The sequence below is a fragment of the Manis pentadactyla genome, chromosome 7 (assembly GCF_030020395.1).
Source record: "Manis pentadactyla isolate mManPen7 chromosome 7, mManPen7.hap1, whole genome shotgun sequence".
Classification (NCBI taxonomy): domain Eukaryota; kingdom Metazoa; phylum Chordata; class Mammalia; order Pholidota; family Manidae; genus Manis; species Manis pentadactyla.
In genome coordinates, this window is record NC_080025.1 from 133,802,709 (window position 1) to 133,822,879 (window position 20,171).

General features: G+C 40.6%; 1 protein-coding gene across 10 annotated transcripts in view; it reads right to left on the reverse strand.

Annotated features, from left to right (window-relative positions):
• DGKI (diacylglycerol kinase iota) overlaps positions 1-20,171 on the reverse strand; it is a 395,960-nt gene that overhangs the window by 28,968 nt on the left and 346,821 nt on the right. For all 10 annotated transcript variants that reach the window (XR_008998562.1, XM_057504799.1, XM_057504796.1 and 7 more), the window contains one exon: positions 13,063-13,088. Coding sequence is in view for 9 of the 10 variants with exons in the window: in XM_057504799.1 (XP_057360782.1) it covers positions 13,063-13,088 (26 nt within the window). In the remaining variant the exon portion in view is untranslated. The remainder of the gene's footprint in view (positions 1-13,062; positions 13,089-20,171) is intronic.

Here is a 20,171-nt window from a genome sequence, read left to right on the forward strand (position 1 = left end):
AGTAACTAAGATATAATAAAACACTAATTTTGAACCCTCCCCATATCCGCATATGACAGATATTGTGAGCAAAGAAAAATTAAGCATTTTATTTCAGAGAAATGGAAAATAAGGTTTCACTTTCACTTCAACATAATGCTAAATTGATGAAGCAGTAGCATATCTTAGAAGCAAGAATTACAAATGGTGAGTTCTGAAGTTTGCCCAAAAAATAAGACATAAAAGAGAATAGGCTTCAGTAAGAGTAAATCTGTTATGATATTTATTATAGAGCAGATTTACTGTCCAGTTGCTGTGAAGAGAAAATGAAAACTACACCTTCATTCCTTTTGGAAATTCATGTACTCTTAAGAAAGAAGAGTATCTATGAAATAACAGATGTGTATTTTACATCTACACATAGCCCCTGACGGCTGAAGAAACTGAGAGACGTCTACGGCCATACCACCCTGAACACACGCCTGATCGCATCAGAAACTGATGAATGAGACAATTTCCTACTAGGGAAGTTGTAAGTTACTGTTCTCAGAAAGGTAAGATTTGTGTTGGCAGAAAATGTGGGAGAAGGTTTTTCTACAAAGAAGACCAGCTGGCCTGAGGCATTGAGGGACAAGTGAAAAGCAGTTTCACTTGACAAAGTGGGTGTCTGAAATGGTGGTAGGGAGAAATGAGTCAGGAAGGGGGTGCTGTAGATACCTTGGAAGAATCAGAGTAATGTGAGGCCAGCGAGAGTCACTCAGCAGCTCCATTTTCAGAATATAACCTTGGCTAGATTATCACTTTTCTTCCTCGACGTGTGTGTGTGTGTGTGTGTGTGTGTGTGTGTGTGTGTGTGTGTGTGTGTGCGCGCACACAAAGGAAAAGACTGAAAGATCACTGGGAAATGAGATGCCTGAAGAGGGAGGTCTGGGTGGGCCACACTTTTTGAGAGTGAGAAGAAGCCTGCAGCATTAGTTAGGTTAAGGACCAGAGAGGCACACAGTCAAAGATGGAGCACACAGCTACAGAAACTGTATTGTTGAAATGACTTTCTTGCCGTCTTATAAACACCTCTCTAATATTTTTGTAGTGGCTGAAATAATTGCCTTCACTTGCAAAGATGTAAGAGGGGATGGAAATTACACCAGACTGAACAAAACTGAGTGGATTCTGGCTGGTTACAAATTCCCTTTTCAATAAGTGTTGGGGCTTTGCTTTGTCAGGAGAAAAGCTGGAAGCTGCATAATTAAGGAGCAATGAATTTCGTTACCTTGTTAAAGAGAGCTACCAGTGTGAAAGCTGCCTGCAGCGTTCATGCACTTGCAAAGTTGATTTTCTTTCCTTTCAGAAGGTGGGTATGTGGTGAGGTGTGAAAATAGCAGTGCTGTTTGTCATCAGCAGAAATAATGGACTGGCACTAATCTGCAGAAATCCATATGCATGCCCCATCAAAAGCAGGGCACAGGTGTCTCCAAAACACCTTTCCAAAATTCAAGATGACATTTGTGGCTTTTCCTCAAGTCATTAATTGCCCAGTATTCTTTCGGAGTCTGTGGGACAGAAGAGGACTTAGATGTCAGCCAGCTCAGCCTGCTGGATGAAGAGGCAGAGGCCTAAGGGGAATGATCTGCCCCAGATTGCCCAGCCGGCAGAGAGCAGAGCCAGGGCACTGCCTTCCACTCCAAGACCTCGCTCTCGCCCTTGCCTGAGGCTGCCACCATGTCTAGTGACCACTGCCCGGAATGATACGAGTCATTCTCCACCCATTGGCCTGTAACCTAAAGGAAATGTCTAGTTCCAGTAAACTTAGAATCTAGTAGGCTTGAACAATGTCATAAGTTCCTGCAAATGTGGCACATCGGGTCTATTTACAGACAAATACATTCCCATTTCGGTTATTTGACACTGACACTTTCTCTTGCTCTCTCTTGCACTGTTAGTCTCCTCCTCGATCCCTTTCTTTTGGGAATATTTGCAAATAAACTCTGTGCGAGGCATAGAGCTAAATGCTTGACCTGTCTCCTCTAACTTAGTCCTCACAACAAGTGAGGAAAATCATCCCCACTTTAAAGATGAAAAAACTGAGGCTTAGTGAGGTTCAGTGATTTGCTCAAGACCACACAGCTAACCCATAGCCTAGCCAGGACATAAACTCACAACGTGAAAGGCTGTTATCAGGGTCCATTCTCTCCAGCCACATGCCACACTGTCCCTAATTTGGCTGTGGGGACTGCTGAACAGTACTATGGTGTCATTAGGTGGTGAAATGAGGTCCTCTTCCCAGCGTTTCCCTGGGCAGCCCCAGGGGGATGCAGTTTGAGTTGAGGTCACAGAAAACAAAGTTGCAGTGCTGGGAAAGGGAAGGGGGTGGGGACACGCTGCTTCTAGGTGTTCCATGGCTTAAGTTGACAGGGAGAAGGGATATCACATGGAGCTAAGAAAGCCATACCCTAAAACTGAGAGCACCCAAAAGAGACGCAGAACATGGGAATGGACACAGAAGGCTGGCAAAATGAGGAAGCATTTAGTTAGCTTCATTATTTTGAAAAACAGCTGCACTGATGGATATTTCCCCAGCCCTCTCTAGGACGGCATAGGCCTACGTAGTTGTAACAGACAGCCTGGGCAAACAGTCACACAGCAAAAATGCTTCCAACACACTGGAGCCTCCTGTAACACATCCAGAGCTGATCTTCTTAGGAATCGACTGGAGGAGACAATGCACTCTGATGTTCTGCAACTGCTTGTCATGCTTAGGCTAAGACCGTGACTCAGAGAAACCAGCACCCACCCAGTGCTTGGCAAGAGGAAGCCATCCAAATAAAGAGAAAGTTCCAGCTGGAGCATGCTGGGGGAAAATTTTTCAGTGGATATTTGGGTTTCTAGTCAAGTAGGAAACAGACAAATGAAGTGATGTGCTCTTTACCCAAGGGTTGTCTACAATGACAGTCATGTCCTTGCCTCCTCCCTTGATAACATGTGTGCTAATGAACCTAGATCATATAGTTTCATTACAGGAAAAAGCTTCAATAAACACAATGAACTTCTAAAAGTAAGTGTTAATTTAATTCTTCATTTCTGCTCTCATAGGGACCAAGTGAAGCATTTCTCATTCCCTTTTTAAACGCTTAACTGTGGGATAAGCGACGCATCTTAGGAGTGAAATCCACCACAGCTCCGTTTGTCGCCAGAGCATCCATGGCACAGACTTCTATGGCGACCTCTTCCTACTCGTCCACTTAAAAGGAAACTAGGTTAGCCTTCCTCCCTAAATCTCTCCTTTTTCCTGTTACACACACACACACACACACACACACACACACACCTGTAAGAAGGCTTCAAAAGATAATTATGTAAGTATCACCAAGAAAGTACTGCAAAAGGATGAAAGGATTACATGGTCACAGTCAATAGGGAGATTTAATACAGGGAAATAGGAGAGAGCAGTAGGGTCAGGACACAGACAAAGTACTGTAGACTGATTTTGGAAAGCCCAGGGGGTTTGTTTTATTTGCTTGTACTGCTTCATTTTGTTTTTTCATCAGCAGTGATGGTCTGTTTTTCTAGGAAACGTGAAAGAAGACCAGCCAAGAAAAAGCATGCTGTCATTTTTATTCCTGCCCTTTCACACAGTCCTTGGGGAACACCCCATGAGACCACCATAAAAGGGCATCTTTTCAGCACATTAGTAACAGAATTTCTTTGGAAAAGGAACAGGACTAACCTATCTTCTTCAACAGAGAACAATGCTAATGAGGCTACAATGGGATTCAAAGATTTGCACTGAAAGTTTCTGTTTGCCAACACCACATACTGCATGAAATGTAACAGTGAGACTTGCCTACAGAGAATCAGTTCTGGCCAGGGCACGGCATAGAAGAGGGCAACATCTCTATTCATTGGGTTTATAATTACATAAGAAGGACACCACCACCCATGGGAGAAAAAATTTGGAATACACTCAAAAACACAGCGAGTGAATGGGAAGGAGAAATCACAGGCATTTGAGTTGCCAGGAAAATTCATCACTGTTTGGCCTTAGACTCTACGGGGGTGGTTCCAAGACATGGGAATTAATGAGCCCCAAGAAGGATCTTGAATGGAGGACAATGAAGGTGGTCTGCCAGAGTGATGGCAGAAGGTGATATAGACCATGTGGCCCTGTGAATACAAGGGAGTGGGATGGGGAAAGGGGTCCCCAAGCAGGGGAGTAGAAACAATTCACTGAGCAACATGAGCTAAACCAGGGTGAGGAAGAGGCTCAAAGGGGAGCACTAAAAAGTTTGAATCTAATTAAAATGCCAATGGGGGATTCCATAGTCAGAAACTGAGTATAAGGCAAAAAAAAGAAAAACACTCTAGCAACTTTGCCTTAGCCAGCCTGATGCCACTGGGAAGTGGGACACTGTGATGGCCAATACTGAAAATTCTTACCAGCAAGGCAACTGAAGACCTACAGATGCTTCCCTCTGTATCATCAGCCAAGTTTACACATCACATTAACTAATAAATAACTTATAGAAAATAAAAGGGGAAAAGATGTAATTTTTGTAACCCACTCTACTATTCTGGTCATCAGAATGACTTCCTATTGTGATATTTCCTTAAGGAAACAGCTACCTTTCAAGATTTCCACCTTTTTAAGAGTGAGTACTATTGACAGGAAATTCAATCCCTATTTCTGTGATTATGGAAGTATTAAAGTAGGAGAAATGGATCAGGAATATATCCTTGAATTGTTCCTCTATGTCAATGCTACTGAACATGATATGAAAAAACAAACAAATCTTGTTTTTAACGATCAATTCCCACCCCATGATTATGAGGTTTTGCATTTAACAAAGAGTCAAGATTTCCTATTACATGAGCTCAAACCTCATCAGTGCTAGTGTGAGACTGTAGAGAGGAGTGGCTAAGAATGGGGTCTGGATCTGGATTATCTAGACCGTATCTGAATTGTAGTTCTAACCCTAAGTAGCTATGTATGTGGCCTTGGACAAGTTATCTAATAGGTTTGTGCCTTAGTTTCCTCATCTGTAAGATGGGAATAATAGTAGTACTCTGTTGTAAAGATTGAATGCATGTGTAACTTTTAGAGTAATCGGTTCAGTGTGTAATAGTTTGGTGTGACCTTGAAGAAATTAACTAGCCTCTCTAAAACTCAACTGAACATATCTTAGGACACTGCGTGGCACCTCTTAAGTTGTAGTAAGTGCTGATCAATCTATCTATCTATCTGTCTATATCTATTCATTTATTCATTCATTTATTTATTCATTTATTTATTTAGGTTCAAGTACACATAAGAGTATTTTACACCAAATAATTTTAAAGGAGTGGTTGACATTATTTTGCTAAATACAAAGACCCAAACCATTAATCCCTTCAACCTTAGTTTTTCAAAAATCAGTTTTTTCTTTTCAAAAAATTTTCAACTTTAAGGAGGTATTACAGACATTTAAAGAAAGTATAACTCTCAAGATGTTTAACTTTAATTTGAATAAAGATGCATATTGGTTTCTCTTTTTGATGGTTAGGGGAATAAGATATAAACTGAACTTCCCTAACAATTTAAGCCAAAATGCTGGATTAAAAAAAAAAATCAGGAAGTATAGTAGTACTAGGTGCAAGCAGGCTTTTTGAATATTCCTGAATTTCCACATACAGAAAGAGACAGAGAAACTAGGAAGAACCACCAAAAACACATGGTCAGCTCTTAAAGCAAGAAGAATATACTTACAAACCTCAAACTTGTAAGTGGCTGCAGAGAACCACCAATAGCCAAAGACGTGAGTTCTGTCAGTGTGTGTGCAGGAAAACAGGGAAACAGTGGGGCAGCTGAGAGACCAGAGAATAAGAAAGCCTCAAAATAGCCAATAGGTGTTCTCTGAAAGGTACAGTGGGCCAGTATGAGAAGAGCTACAGAAACTGTCAGAAGCTTTTCCCATTCGTATGGCAAATGAGTGCTAGGGCCCCCAGTAATGACCGAAGTCCCTAGAGCACTGTAGACCCTCTGAACTCTTGAAACTGACCATTTAGGGCTCTCCTTCCAGACAGGACCCAAACTGAGGGTGAACCTCTGGCTGGAATACACATTCAGCAGAGCAAGGCCAACAGGAGTCAAGGAAAGAGGCCTGGATCAAAGCAAGGACAGGCATTTCAGACAGGAAGTCTGAGAAAACAAGCTGCCACATTTCTGAGGGCACACAAAAGCAACAGCAGAATGGGCTCGCCAGTGTTAGAATGGCTAATGGAAATATTTTTCTTTCTGAAATTCAGAAAAATTAATTACATATAAAAAGAGCAAAAGAAAAATAATGATGTAAGATCTCACACTAGAAGAAAAAAAGAGAATGAAGAACAGAATAACATTTCCTACAGAAAATGAAAGTGTACCACAAAACGTATTTGGTAAAGTTTAATGCCCGCTGATTGAACCAATTTGAATTAAGAGAAAAACCTGCCAAACCGGAACCACCATGGGCACCAGGCCACTGCTCAGTGAGCCTCACACTTCCTGGTGGCTCGTGGAAGGCATCCACTTTGGGATCCGGGACGCTGATGACGTCTATTTGATACTGTACTGAAGGTTCTAATCAGCACAAAAGGGACCAAAAATTTATACACAAAGCACAGTGAGTGGAAAGGATGAAACAAATTGTTATTACTTGCAGACAATATTGCCTATGAGAATTTTTTCCTCACAAAAAACTCTTGAAAGTTTATGCATTTAAAAGTTAAGAAGGTATCTTGATTCAAGATTCTAAAAGTCAGTTGCATTTTAACATGCCAACAATCATTTAGAAAATATAATTTAAAAAATGTAACATGAAATATAACTAAAAAATGTACAGTACCTATGAATATATTTAACAAATATGGCCAGACCTTTCCTGAAGAAAACTATAAAACTCTACTGATAGGATTTTAAACAGGTCAATTAGTCTTTAAAAAGTGATTAAATTTAAAGAGAGATGGTTTGAGATGGAAAGACTCACCATCATACAAATATCAATTCTCTTTATACCAATTTATAGATTCAAGCAATTTCCATGAAAATTGCCACACAAAACTTGATAAGCTGATTCTAAAATTTATACACAAGAACAAAAGTCCACGTATAACCAAGAGTCTTGAAGAAGAGCACGTTTTGGAGTAGGTGCTCTCCCAGATACCAAGATTTATACCAAAGTTAGGCAATTAAAACAATGTAGTATTGTCCAGGAATAGACACATGGATCAATGAAACAGAAAAGAGAATCTAGAAACCCACATATATGGAGAGACAAAACAGGCTTTTCAAGCCTGTGAAGGAAATGAATGATGATGACTGGTTATGTTTATGAAAAAAATAAAAATAAAATTGGACTTTTACCTCTCACCAAACCACAAAACCAATTCAAAGATATTAAAGATACAATTGAAAGGCAACACTATAAAAACTATAGAAGAGATAATAGGACAGTATCTTTATGATTATGCTATGAAAAGGTTTCTTTAAAGAATATACCAAAGGTGTAAACCATAGAGAAAATACTAATGATTGGATTACATTAAAGAATATCTACTTCTTTAAAAAGTTTGCAAGAATAAACCACAAACTGGAGAAAATTTGCAATATATATAGCCAACAAAACCTTTTACCTAGAATATGTTAAAGTGTTTATAAATCATTAAGGGAAAGACAGAAAATCTGGGGGGAAGGAGACAGGCAAAGAAAGAGAGGCATTTAACAGAACACTAAACACAAATGGCCTGTAAATATATGACAAATTCTCACTCTGAGGTGGAATCGCTTAATGCATATGAAAATCACCAGATACCATTTGACACTCCCACCAAATGAGCAAAAAAAAAAACTTTCAATAAGTTAGTATCAAGTGTTGACAGGGATGCAGAGCAATAGGAACTCTTACCCAGTGTAGTTGGGGGTGTAAATTACAATGATCACATTGGAAAACAGTTTGTCGTTATGTAAGTTAAATATGTATATAACTTGCCACATAACTATGCCTTCCTCAGGTTTAAGCCCTACAGAAATTCTTACACATGGACACCAGGAAGAGTCATGAAAAAGGTTGTTCATAATGATATTATCTGTGATAGCAAAACAAAACCAACCAAACAAAAAACACCTGGTGTCTATATAAACACCAGCAAAATTTGGTTACATAAATTATCATATATTCATGCAATAGAATACTATACAACATGAAAAATTAATGAAATGAATGTGGCACTCATCAAGGATGAACCACAAAAACAATATTCCGAACAAAAGAAGCACATCACAGAAGAATTATTTACAACAGAATTCAATTTATAAACATTCAAAATAAGCAAAACCATATTCACATACACACACATATATGTGGAAAACATTTATATATACACACACATACATTCATATGTGGAATATGCATATATGTAGTAAAATAATAAAGAGAAACAAGGAAATTCGTAACAAAAATCAAAATAGTAGTTCTCACTATAAGTGAGGGAAGAGAAAGTAATCAGAGAGGTAACCACCAAGCTTCCAGATTACAAGGAATGTTTTATTACTGGAGATGCAGTAGTTCCTTCGGTTTTTATTTAAATTGAGCCAGTAAGTCATGTACATTTTTATGAATGTTACCTATTTCAGTAAAACTGAAATGTACATGTTTATACTAGACATAAAAATGAAGCTATGGCATCTGAGCCAAGAGACAGCAATTGCTGTAGGAAAGGGCATTAGGCCACAAGGCACTTCCTTGCACAACCCACTGCGAGGTAAAACTTCCTCCAAGCATGACAGCAGATGCATCCTTGGGCGCTTAGGCTAGGATTGTGGTGGTTACAATTCCATTTCCAGACACCCCTACTCCCGTCCTTTGTCCGCGGTGGTACTGCTGGGACAGCTGGGACAGAAGAGCGCCCACATGATGTGAGGGCCGTTACTGCCGCCAGGACTGGGAGGTAGCACAGGAGAGGGCCACCTGCTTCGAACATTCCCGAGGGAATCGAACCAATTATCGGCCCTTGCATGCAAGAGAGTCAAACAATTAAGGACTTTTCTTTTGTAAGCAAACAGACATTAGCTGCAAGATGGCCCTCTGGCAGTGCACTGGCTCAGGCAGCAGCCGCAGAGAGGCATCCAGAGAGGCCATAAAACAGGAGGCTAGGATGACAGCAAGACTCGGGCTGGAGCAGGCGAAGCAGCCTGGGCACAGGAGGAGGCTCCAGAAGCAATTTAAATGATGAAGTGATAGGCACTAAATGCAGAGGAAACTCACAGGACAGGGCAATCAGTCACTGCCAAGATTATCTTCTGACAAGGGGGAGAACTCCAGCTTCCAGATGCAGCATTAAAATGTAATGCTTCCCCCGGGACTTAGCAGCCAGGTCTCCCTGAAGCTTCAGTTTCACTCAGTTAACTAATTACGAGAGCATGTGACATTGGTATTTATTCTTTCTACATGGACAAATCATTCCCAGCAGGAGGGAGAAGTTGTTATTTTTGTTCTGTTTTGTTTTGTCATTAAAAAGAAATTACTCACACAGCAGTAAATAAACTCTTGTTAGAGGGAAAACATTTTTTTTTTCCCTCTATAATTCTATCAATTCACCTTAATGCTGACAATCATTTTTTGTTTGTTTGTTTTCTGGGAACATGGTGGATCAGTGAGCAAGAGTTAGGTGTTAGAACCCGGCTTGAAAATTACCAGCACTTAGTGCCTGTGTGATTTTAAGCTATGATCCTGTTTTGCCTACTAAAACATTGAGCATAATATATCTACTGTGCAGTGTTATTTGTTCTAAAGATGAAATAACATAGTTGAAAGACTTTATCATAGTATCTCCACATAATAAACATTCAATAATTTTTACCCTTCGTTTTCAATGGCTCTGATACTCTATTATGTAAATAGAAACATTTTACATTCATTTATGCCTTACAGGGTCAATTCTATAGGACCACACATCTAATCACGAACTGTATCTTTACTTTGTCACTACAAGCTAAATTGTGTAGTAACCATTTTACTCCTTCTCATCCAAATATAAAAAGGTTTCCAATGAAAATCTAATATTGAATGATATGTTGAAGAAAAGAATTTTCTACCTGACTTACCTCCTGTCCCCAGCCTATCTTTTAACTTTTCAAAGGCAGCACAAAATGCTGAGCAAACATCACTAGTAAACTCACTTGCTTATCCACTGCCCGGACAGTCCTAGCATTACATTTGGGGTGCTTATGACAGATTGGAAAATGATTTCCCATTTGAACTCATAGCAATCCCATGAGTATTTAGGAAGGGTAGATGACCAGCCCCACTTTACAGAAAGGAAATGGCAAGAAAGAGGGTAAACGACAAAGCCACGATGTTCCAGCATAGCTTCTATGAAGGAATAATCTGTGGGAATTGAGAAAGCCAGGGATATTGGACTTTGGATAGTTAGATTTTTCTCAAGAATGAAGTCTGTTTTGGAAATAGACTGAGCAGTTATTAGAGAGAAGTAGGACCATTGGTGGAAAGCAAACAAAATAGAAAGTTAAGAAGCACAGGGCTTTATACTGCAATTTTACAGTCCGTTTGCCTGATGTGCCTTAATTTTTCTATTCATAATGTTGAGAAAGCAAAAATGCTACTTGTTACCTCTTTGACAAATACACTGTGATGTCATTATTGTGCACAAATGTAAGCTTGAAGATATGCTATTCAAGAGGTTTTATGCTAACCACAGCAAATATGAACACTTAAAGGTGTATAAACATAAGAAAACATATTTTGAATTCTAATAGGAAATCTTGGTAATAAAAGATGAGAATATTTTCCCAAGGATACATGGGTTAAAAGGTGAGAAAAACAAGATTATATTAGATAAGTCAGCATTATAAGTTTACGTTACATATTTAAATAGTTTTTTGAAGCTACAGAACCAAACTAAGAGGCATGAACGTGTAATAAATGTTTTGAAGCCATGAAAATATAAGAAGTAATCTAGTTTGGATAAAGCCTCATGGCAGTTCTTATAACAATCTGTTCCAAAGGGCCAATGCTGAGCAACTCTCTCTGGTGTGGCCACCTTTCAGGACTTCCAAGGTCACCAACATAATGTTCCCTGATAGCTTTAAGAATTCCTGGCAGACTATAGAACTGCCACTCAGCAGTCCCACCCCCATCTTTTTATAGAACTGAGGATAAGTTCCTTGAGATAGGAAGGCAAAGCAAACAAAGGTCATTCTGGGGAACCCTAGTTCAAAATATAAACAAAACACAAGTTTCTATAGTTTATAATTTGAAAGCTCTTCAGGGACTTCTAAATATGCAAAACAAAACCTAGTCAGACCAACACGATGAGCAAAATGGCATACAATAATAACAATAACAGGTCATCATTAGGTGGATGATTGACTAATTCTGACTTAATGGGCCTGAACATGACTTGCCATATGATTCTTCTAGAACATGATACAACTTCATTCCAATATTGGGAAGGATTTTATATGGAAGAACAGACCTGCCTAAAACAACTCCCACTCTCCGTCCTTCATTTATTTAATAAAAATATTTGAATGTTTGCTGTTTGTTGGAATCTATATCAAAGAGCTCACAGTCTAGCAGAGGAGACAGATAAATCAACCTCCAAATTTATGTGTTAAATTTCGGAATGAAGAAAATTATCTGATGCAGTGATAAACAGGTCAGAAATCTTACCCAGAGGATGAGATGGTTAACAAGGTTTCAAATGGTGAGCATAAACTGTGTGTGGATGAAAGCAGGGAAGATGATTACCCTGTGAGTTCCTGAGGTTAGACATAGTGCCACATAACTAGAGCACACAGCATGGGGAAGAGAAAGGGAAAAGGATGCCCCCGGAAAAGCAATAAGCAGTTGAGGGAGACAAAGATCCATCATTTACAACTTTCTGTTTTGTGTTCAAATACAATATTGGGAAGGTGAAAACAAGTGCTGGTCTATTGGAAAGATTTCATCCTGCCAGCAATGCAGGAGCAGATTTTCACTACAGAACAATCAGGGTGGTGCTAGCTAAATACAGTGACCTAGAGGAAGGCAATGTAAAGATAAGGATATCAGTTATAAGACAATTGTAAAAGCACAAGCAAGACCAGGAGACGCCCTAAACTAAAGCAATGGGATGGAGAAGAAAAGAGATAAATAATAAAAAGCAGAGTTCGAATTTAGTGACCACGTAGAAATGAGGGGGAGGGAACCTTAAAGCAGGTTTTCTTGTGTTCCCCTTGGCTGGCTGAGCGGACGATGGTGCCCTGGCTCAATCGGGGATGCAGGAAGAATGCCAGCGGTACTCCTAGAGTCCTGGTTTGGCCCTCTTTTACAAGATTAATCAGGAGGCATGTGCCATTCCACTGCTGCCCCTCCAGCAGACCCATAAAGCTCCTCAAGGGGAAAGCTCTGTGTCACAGCCCACACTGTCTCTGCATACAGCCCCTAATAGCACATTCATGTAATGCGATTATAAAGAATAACTGATCCACTGTGAGCATTTAATGAACATTTTTGAATGACAGATTGAATAAATGAACAATCCCCAGTGTTGCATTTGACAAAACCATGTATTTTATCCTTTGAATGAAATAACTGTGACTTAAAATGCAAATAACTCACTTCAGCTGAGTAACAACTCACACCACTACCAATTAGTTTCACTTTGGACTCATAACACCCTGTGCAAATCCCAATCTCCAATCGTGAAGGGATTTGGGGGAATATCTACTACAACTCCCCATTTCAAACATGAAAATCAGGGATTCAGAGAAGTTACCTGGCTAATCCAAAGTCACAAAAAGTATCTGGTGATGGGACAAAAATTAGGCAGAATACATTAAGCTTTGCAATACTTGTCGAATGATTATAACAGATTTGAAGATAATACAAGATAACAAATTTAGTGAGGCTGAATTAAGTTTTTTAACGTGCTTGATATTTCACACTAAAAAAACACAAGGCCAGTATCTTAGAAACATTTTCTTAAATAATTCCTCTCTTTGGCAGTGAAATACCAGGAGCAGAACTCAGATTTTCATCTTGAATCAGTAGAAGTAAGACAGATTCTTACCGTGATCTTCCGAAGAGACTGGTGACCTAAAAATGAGATAATAACATTATAAATATTTTGTAAATAATATTAATAATGATAAGTATGGTGACCAAGAATAATCCCATAGACATAATACCCTCAAAATCCAGTTAAGAAGAAATTCAATATAGTAGATGATTTAAATCATTGGTTGTTCTTACGGTATATTCCAATCAATAAGTCCCAAGCTTACCTGGGTTGGGCGGGTGGTGGAGGTGATAAAGTTTCAATCTCCTGCATGGTTTCACAGAACTGCAACAAACTTAGCTAAGTCTGGATTTCTTGCACACACACCCAAAAAGAGCCTCATAGAAATGTGGTAATGGATGAAATCCTGTGATGTCACCAAATGCCCAAGGCCAGGCCTCCAGAGAAAATATCATGGATGCAAATGAGCACTAGATTCAGTGTCCATAGGTAAAAAGAAATCTACTTGGACAGTAAAAAATGGGACATAAATAAAAGAAACAGCATGTAACTTACCATTATTGCCTTTTGTTTTTCTTTGTGGAATTTAATATATAAGTGAGCATGACATAGACCTTCTATGTGTCGGCCTTCTATCTTTAACCCTGTGAGAATCAGGATGAGGCAAGAGCACAACCACTGGGGTCCCACAGGCCTGATGACTTCTGCATACTATTTGGAGTTCAGCTCTAATTACGGTAGTAAGATACAAATGGCGTATCATCATTAACCCCTTCACAGTGAAAACCATTTTCCCTTCCTCGGCTGACTACTAATGGAGTTACTTTGAGCAATACAGACATAACCTTATAGATGAATTCCTTTCAAGCTTGAAAGATAAAGACTTGACTACCAATTTGTTCTTTTCTTGGGATACAGAGAGATGCGTATTACTGCATTCAGAGGTGAATTGAAGGGAAGGGCAAGAGACCAGTTGGGAGGAGGCCTCTCCTCTCAAAGATGAGCCTGCTAGGGCTCAGAGCAGGGAGAGGACCAAAGGCAAACGCAGGAGTTTGCTGACACAGCTACCCACTAGTGCCCTAGTAGTTGTAAGGAACGATGACCATGCTGGGAAGAAACATTTAATGGATGCATATGGTTGAAGGAAAATTTCAACTTCCTTGGGACACTGGATACCGCTTTACTTTATCTACTGGCCAGTAATGTCTCTGTCCTTTATGTGAGTGAACAGTAAAGCATAAAGACACAGTAGGAGTGATGGGAAAGCCTTAAACTTCCACTCGTGGCAAGGTATCAACTCATTTCAACCTTACTGGGCTTTTTAAGTACACTTTTGCATGAGGCAACAACAGAGGGTCCCAGCTTTGGCAACTGGGCGATGGATGCAGGAAGCAGGGAGAGGGAAGCTGCCATGACCTAAGTCATCTCTGCAGGGACGGCTGTTTGAGGAGAGCCACGTGGCCTCCTAAGTGGGGCTGATCCCTCCTCTCCTTGGAGTTTCTCTCTTTCGTACTGTCCACACATCAGTCTTCTCCCAACTAGGTTGGGAGCAGATTGAGAACTAGGATCATACCTTGTTTAGAACAGAGGGTGGTGTCCCTGATGAAAATCTGTTGAGTTGAATTAATTTCAGCACCGCCACACTGGTGCACAGACTCGGACACATTCTGGAGCCCCTCAGAAAATCATCATGTTGCCTTCAAACTACGTTCAAGACGAGTGTGCCAGTTACTAGACCAGCATGAAGGCAGGGTATAGGGATGAGACTGGTGCCCCAGACTGGTGATAACATGGGCCATCCAAGGCACCCAGCAATGGGTACACCCACCATCTGCCCTCATGATTAGGAAAAACAGAGGGGGAGCAAGTGTGAATAAAGTGACATGGGATTGGAAGGTGTGTCTACAGAGAAACATGTATTTGAAATAAGATGAGATAATTTTGTAAGATCCCCAGAGCATAAAAAAGAGCCAGCATCAAAGAAACACCTTCACTGCTGGTGTTTTCTGATGGGAGGTGAGCAAAAGCATGTATTGGATTGTTTGCACTTAATTTCTCACAGAGCCATGGGAGAAGGAAACATCCAGGAAGGTGGACAATCAAATGTGTCAGGTGGGAGGCTCTCCAAGCAGGGCTCTCGCTGCCTGCCATGGGAGCGAAGCACTAACACTGAGTCTGACAAGTTCCAGATGGCTTCGCTGAAGTCCCGAGAGGCTGCGTTCTGGGGTATGGCCAGGCAGTGGGGAAGAACTATTGATTTCAGAGTTTTCTGAGGATTAGTCATATCGAGTTTCTGTGCTGAACGTCTCCCCCATGCCTGGGTTTGTAGAATTTTAAGACATATGGAGTATTTCAATCCTCACTCAGCATTTCACATTTCACTGCAACGAGTCACTAAATTAGACAACAGAGACATGCATGTCATCCATTATTGCTGGAAATGGGCATAAAAAGTTGTATAGAACTTAGCTCGGGAGAGAAGAAATGTCATGAAATCAGCAATAGACATAGTCATTTTTCAAACAGAGAGGTTGAACCCCAGGAGCAGATAATCTTCCTGACCACTAAGGAATGCATGAAAGTTCACTGCTTAGTCCTCCCTCTGCACTGGAAAGACCTGTGGTTTTGTGCCAGAGTGTTTCTCTCGCCTCCATATACACAGTGTCATGGCGATGGCATCTGCTCTCACAGTGCAAACCACCACAGCGCCCAGGTAACTCCAGGACTTGGAGTTCTCCTCCTCACTTCCTCCCTCAGCCCTCATCTTTTCTTACAATCTATAGAATATCTGTATTTGATTTGTTGCTTTGGTATTTCTTTTACATTTTTATTTGCATTTCATTCAAATTCAGCAAAGTAAAATAACAAAAACAAAAACTCAAGTCCTGTATTTAAAAATCTTTCTCCTATTTTATTAAACCTGAATAATTATTATTTGGGTTTGAGTCTTTCCGTTTGCGTTGATTCAAACCTGGGTGATAATTATTATTTGAGACCCTGTTTAATACCTGGCCCCATGCCTGGCGATGGGAACACAAAGATAAATAAGACATTGTTTCAAGGAACTCAACCTAGTGAAGGAGAAAATATGTAAACAAGTGATTATAATGTCGTGGAAAAGTGTAATGATCAAAACGTGTATGAAGTAAAGAGGCAGCAGAGAAGAGAGAGAGAAAATTCTGGTCCAAAAAAGTGAAAGAAGGCTTCAGAAAGCAAGAAACATTTGAGCTGGGCTTTGAAGAATAAGTAGAAGCTTATTAGGTGAATAAGAAAGGAGAATTTCAAGTAGAAGCAACAGGTATATGAAGAACAGTACAGATGTGAAATTTCATAATACCTTATCAGTTGTGCAAGTAACTCAGTGCTGCTAAATTATAAAGACATAATGAAAATCACGACTAGAGACGTAAGAGGCAGGGGCATTTCCCACAGGGCCTGAGGGGCCATTTCTAAGGGCTTGTAATTCACCTGCTAAGCTACTCAGAGCAAGGACCTGAAGGAGACCAGTCACACATTCTCACGTGTCCTTTTGATCGGTCAGACTGTGGAGAGCAGACTATAAAAGAGCAAGAATAAAGGCAGAAGACAAGTAAAAGACTAATACTTTCTCTACTCTCCAATTCTTTTTTGAAGTTCATAGGAAATCACAGGGAGAATGAGAAGCAGAAAAGGAAGCATCACCTTTGACTAAACTAGAAGCTGACTGTAAACTGGAATCACCATATATGAAGAAGAGCTACCAAATACAGTAAAAATTGGACCAAGTTTCAGGGAGATAGAGTTTCTATCTCATCACCTTAAAAGACAGAAGCTACATCATGTGCCACAAAATGTACGACACAAAGTCTTTCACTCTGAGCCAGACGCCCTGCTAGTCAGAAACACAACCAAACCCCAGAGAGAGTTTGAGGATGACAGACCCAAAGTCAAGCTTTCAGAAAAATACCAGCCCACTATCCCTAATAATCCACCCCACTATCCCTAATAATCCTCCCCCCTATCCCTAATTACCCACCCCACTATCCCTAATTATCTATCCCACTATCCGTAATTATCCACCCCAGTATCCCTAATTATCCACCTCACTATCCCTAATTATTCACCCCAGTATCCCTAATTACCCACCCCACTATCCCTAATAATCCATCCCACTATCCCTAATAATCCACCCCACTATCCCTAATTACCCACCCCACTATCCCTAATAATCCATCCCACTATCCCTAATAATCCACCCCACTATCCCTAATTACCCACCCCACTATCCCTAATAATCCACCCCACTATCTCTAATTATCCACTCTGAACTAGTGGCTCTAAGAAGAACTTATCCACTGCAAACACAAGTATGAACAAAAAGCAATCAACATGATTATCTACAAAAAAAAGCCCCAAGAAGAAAGCAGGACAAGGATCTGCTGACTCAAAAAATGACAGCACGGAGCAGGTAAAACTGGGGACAGATCTCCAAGAAACTTAGATACAGTGAAAGGGAAGGAAGGAGAGAAGATAAAAAGGGAGGAAAGGATAAGGGGTGGAAATAGAACCTCTGTGAACAGAAATCTAAAGAAATACAATGATCGAGAAATAGTTATAAGACTATAGCAGAGGAAAACAGCAAGGTTTGCAAGTCTTTGAGCCAATAAGTCTCAGAAAAAGCTTGAAGGCTTTTTCCACTGTGTCACCGCCACACTAGGAAAAGAAGATTTAGAGGAGGTGAATAACAAAAATATATTAATAAATAATCCATTTATGCATCCATTCAAGCATCTGCTTTGTGGAAGTGTTTTGCTTTCTTTCACTTTAATTTACTTTTCTATGAATTTTGATTTGAAGACTCGCTGATGAAAGTCCCCTTCCCAGTGTTCACCCTGCTGAGTAGAACATTCGTTCTTTTCTCTCCTTTTAAATGAAGGCAGTGCTTCTCAAACTAGGGTACACACAGAAACCTGAAAATAAGGAAAGTCCTAGGTAAACAACACAGTGTTTTTTGATGGGGGATTATATAACTTAACCGGTAAACATTAAAATGTAATTTTATATTGAAATCAGCACAGAGTATGGATCCAAGAGCAAAAATTGCTTGAATTCTTAAAATAATAAGCTTCACACCCACAATCTGTGTTTGAGACAGTCAGCTGGAGGCAATGTCTGCAAGGCCACAGGAGATGGGTTTGTTTCCCCCGGTATAGGAGTGTTTGTTTCCAAGGAAAGGTCTGAAAGCATAACATCATCTGCCTAAGTTTACCTATACCATCTTGGAACAAATCATTTTATCGGATTAGTGCCCACAACTACCAAGAATCTGAGGGAAGGAGACATCAGGCCAACACCGGCTAGTGGCTGCGGTATTGAACAGCATGGCCGCTAGACCCTTGTGGTCAGTCACTGAGACACAAGGGATCTCTAAGAAACTCAAAGTTGTTACTTGGATTGCCCCCCACCAGCCAGTATCCCTTCAAGGCCTCTAATCTTTCAAGCAGATCAATTACAAGGCTTAAGGACACTGAAAAACATGCCCAGTTTTCTACCAGCAAAGAAGTAATACGTAAGAGCAAAAGAATGTTGTACTTATGACAGCAAAAGTCTTTAAGAAGTCCTGCACTTCTTGTGATGTTTTATTGTGTTAATAAACCTGGAACTGAGATGACAGGCATCATGACTATTGCTGCCTTTGCAATATAGTATAATTTTGTGCAATATGTTTTAGACACATGCATTTTCTTAGCAACTTCCATGAATTGTGTTAAACCTACAAGCTCCTTCTAGCACACTATCTTCTTTATTTGAATAACCCTGCCCTGCTTCTACTTTTTTTTAAAGCCTCTATATAATATTTTTGCTTTTCTTTTCATCTCACAGCTTTAATTCAATAGCTGGCTTCCCACTTGGCTTTTCTTGGGAATGTCTGTATCATCTCTTTCTTGAGACAGGTAGGAAGTCCACGGACTGTCCATTTTAAATAGTCTTTCCTGAATATCGATTAGATGAATATTGGGGACCATTACATAGGTCCATTACTTTTTGGAGAGTGTCATCCACAAATGGATGGTCATCTCCCACCCGGGTACCCCCAACACACATATACCCTCTACTTAGCATTTCTGAACCATCAGCTGGTGCGGAGTTGGCCAGGGGATAGGCTTACCACATGGGGGCGAGCTTGGAATAAACATATGAGGCAGGTTTAAGAGCCAAGTCTGAACAGGCATAAGAGCCCAGACCCATGTTCTGAAAATATTCAGCAATGGAGTATTTCTCCAAGACTGTAGATGGGGCAGGGGAGCTCTGAGGTAGTCCCACCAACTCACAGGCCTGGCTGGAGGAGCCAAGCTCCCTTTGTGTCCTTGTTACCATCAGGGAACTTTAATAGAAAACAGAAGGAATGAGAGGGTGAGCTAGAAGCTGTGCAGCCTCTACACTCTGCTTGGCACACTGCAAATAAACCACTCCTTGGCTAGGAAAGCCTCGTGGACAAGGCAGCCCACACCCGCACCCTGAAAGCAACTCCCTCTAGGCATATTGTATCAACTTTCTTTTTATGTCTGCCTTTCCTCCTTGCCCTTCAGCTTCAGAGATGAGGACCGCACAGAAATGCTGCTTTCGGTCATCCTCCAGGGATCAGCCACCCCACTTGGGAAGAGAAAGAGAAGGCTCTGGCTCCTAGCTCTGAACGTGGCCTCTGAACATTCTTGCTCTCCCTCTCTCTTGTCAGTTTACTTTCATTTATTTTTCCCTTTCCTCAGCAGCCCTGATGACTTCCCTGGGCTTATCCCATCCACCTCTCTCACACTTCAGTGGAATCCTGTCTCTCCATAACACAGCCTCCCACCATGTGCTATGGCTCCTCTGCTAACGAACAGCAGGAACATTCAAACCTGAGCAGAGTTCCCGGGGGAGGATGCTGTTCCCTGCCTAAGTCATTCACCAACTGCTGCTTGCCTGTTTACCAACTCCTGAGGAATACCCCAAAGGGAAACTGATTTCCCAGCTGGACACCCCTTCCCAGCACATTTCAAGAGCCCACACCACTGCTAAAGAAACAGCATTGGTATTTTGCTTCTGTTTTACCTTGAAGCGATGATGCTTCACAAATTGTTAAATAAGCCAAGGGACGATTTAAACGTGATTTTAAAACATGGCTGTAGATGATCATCTCT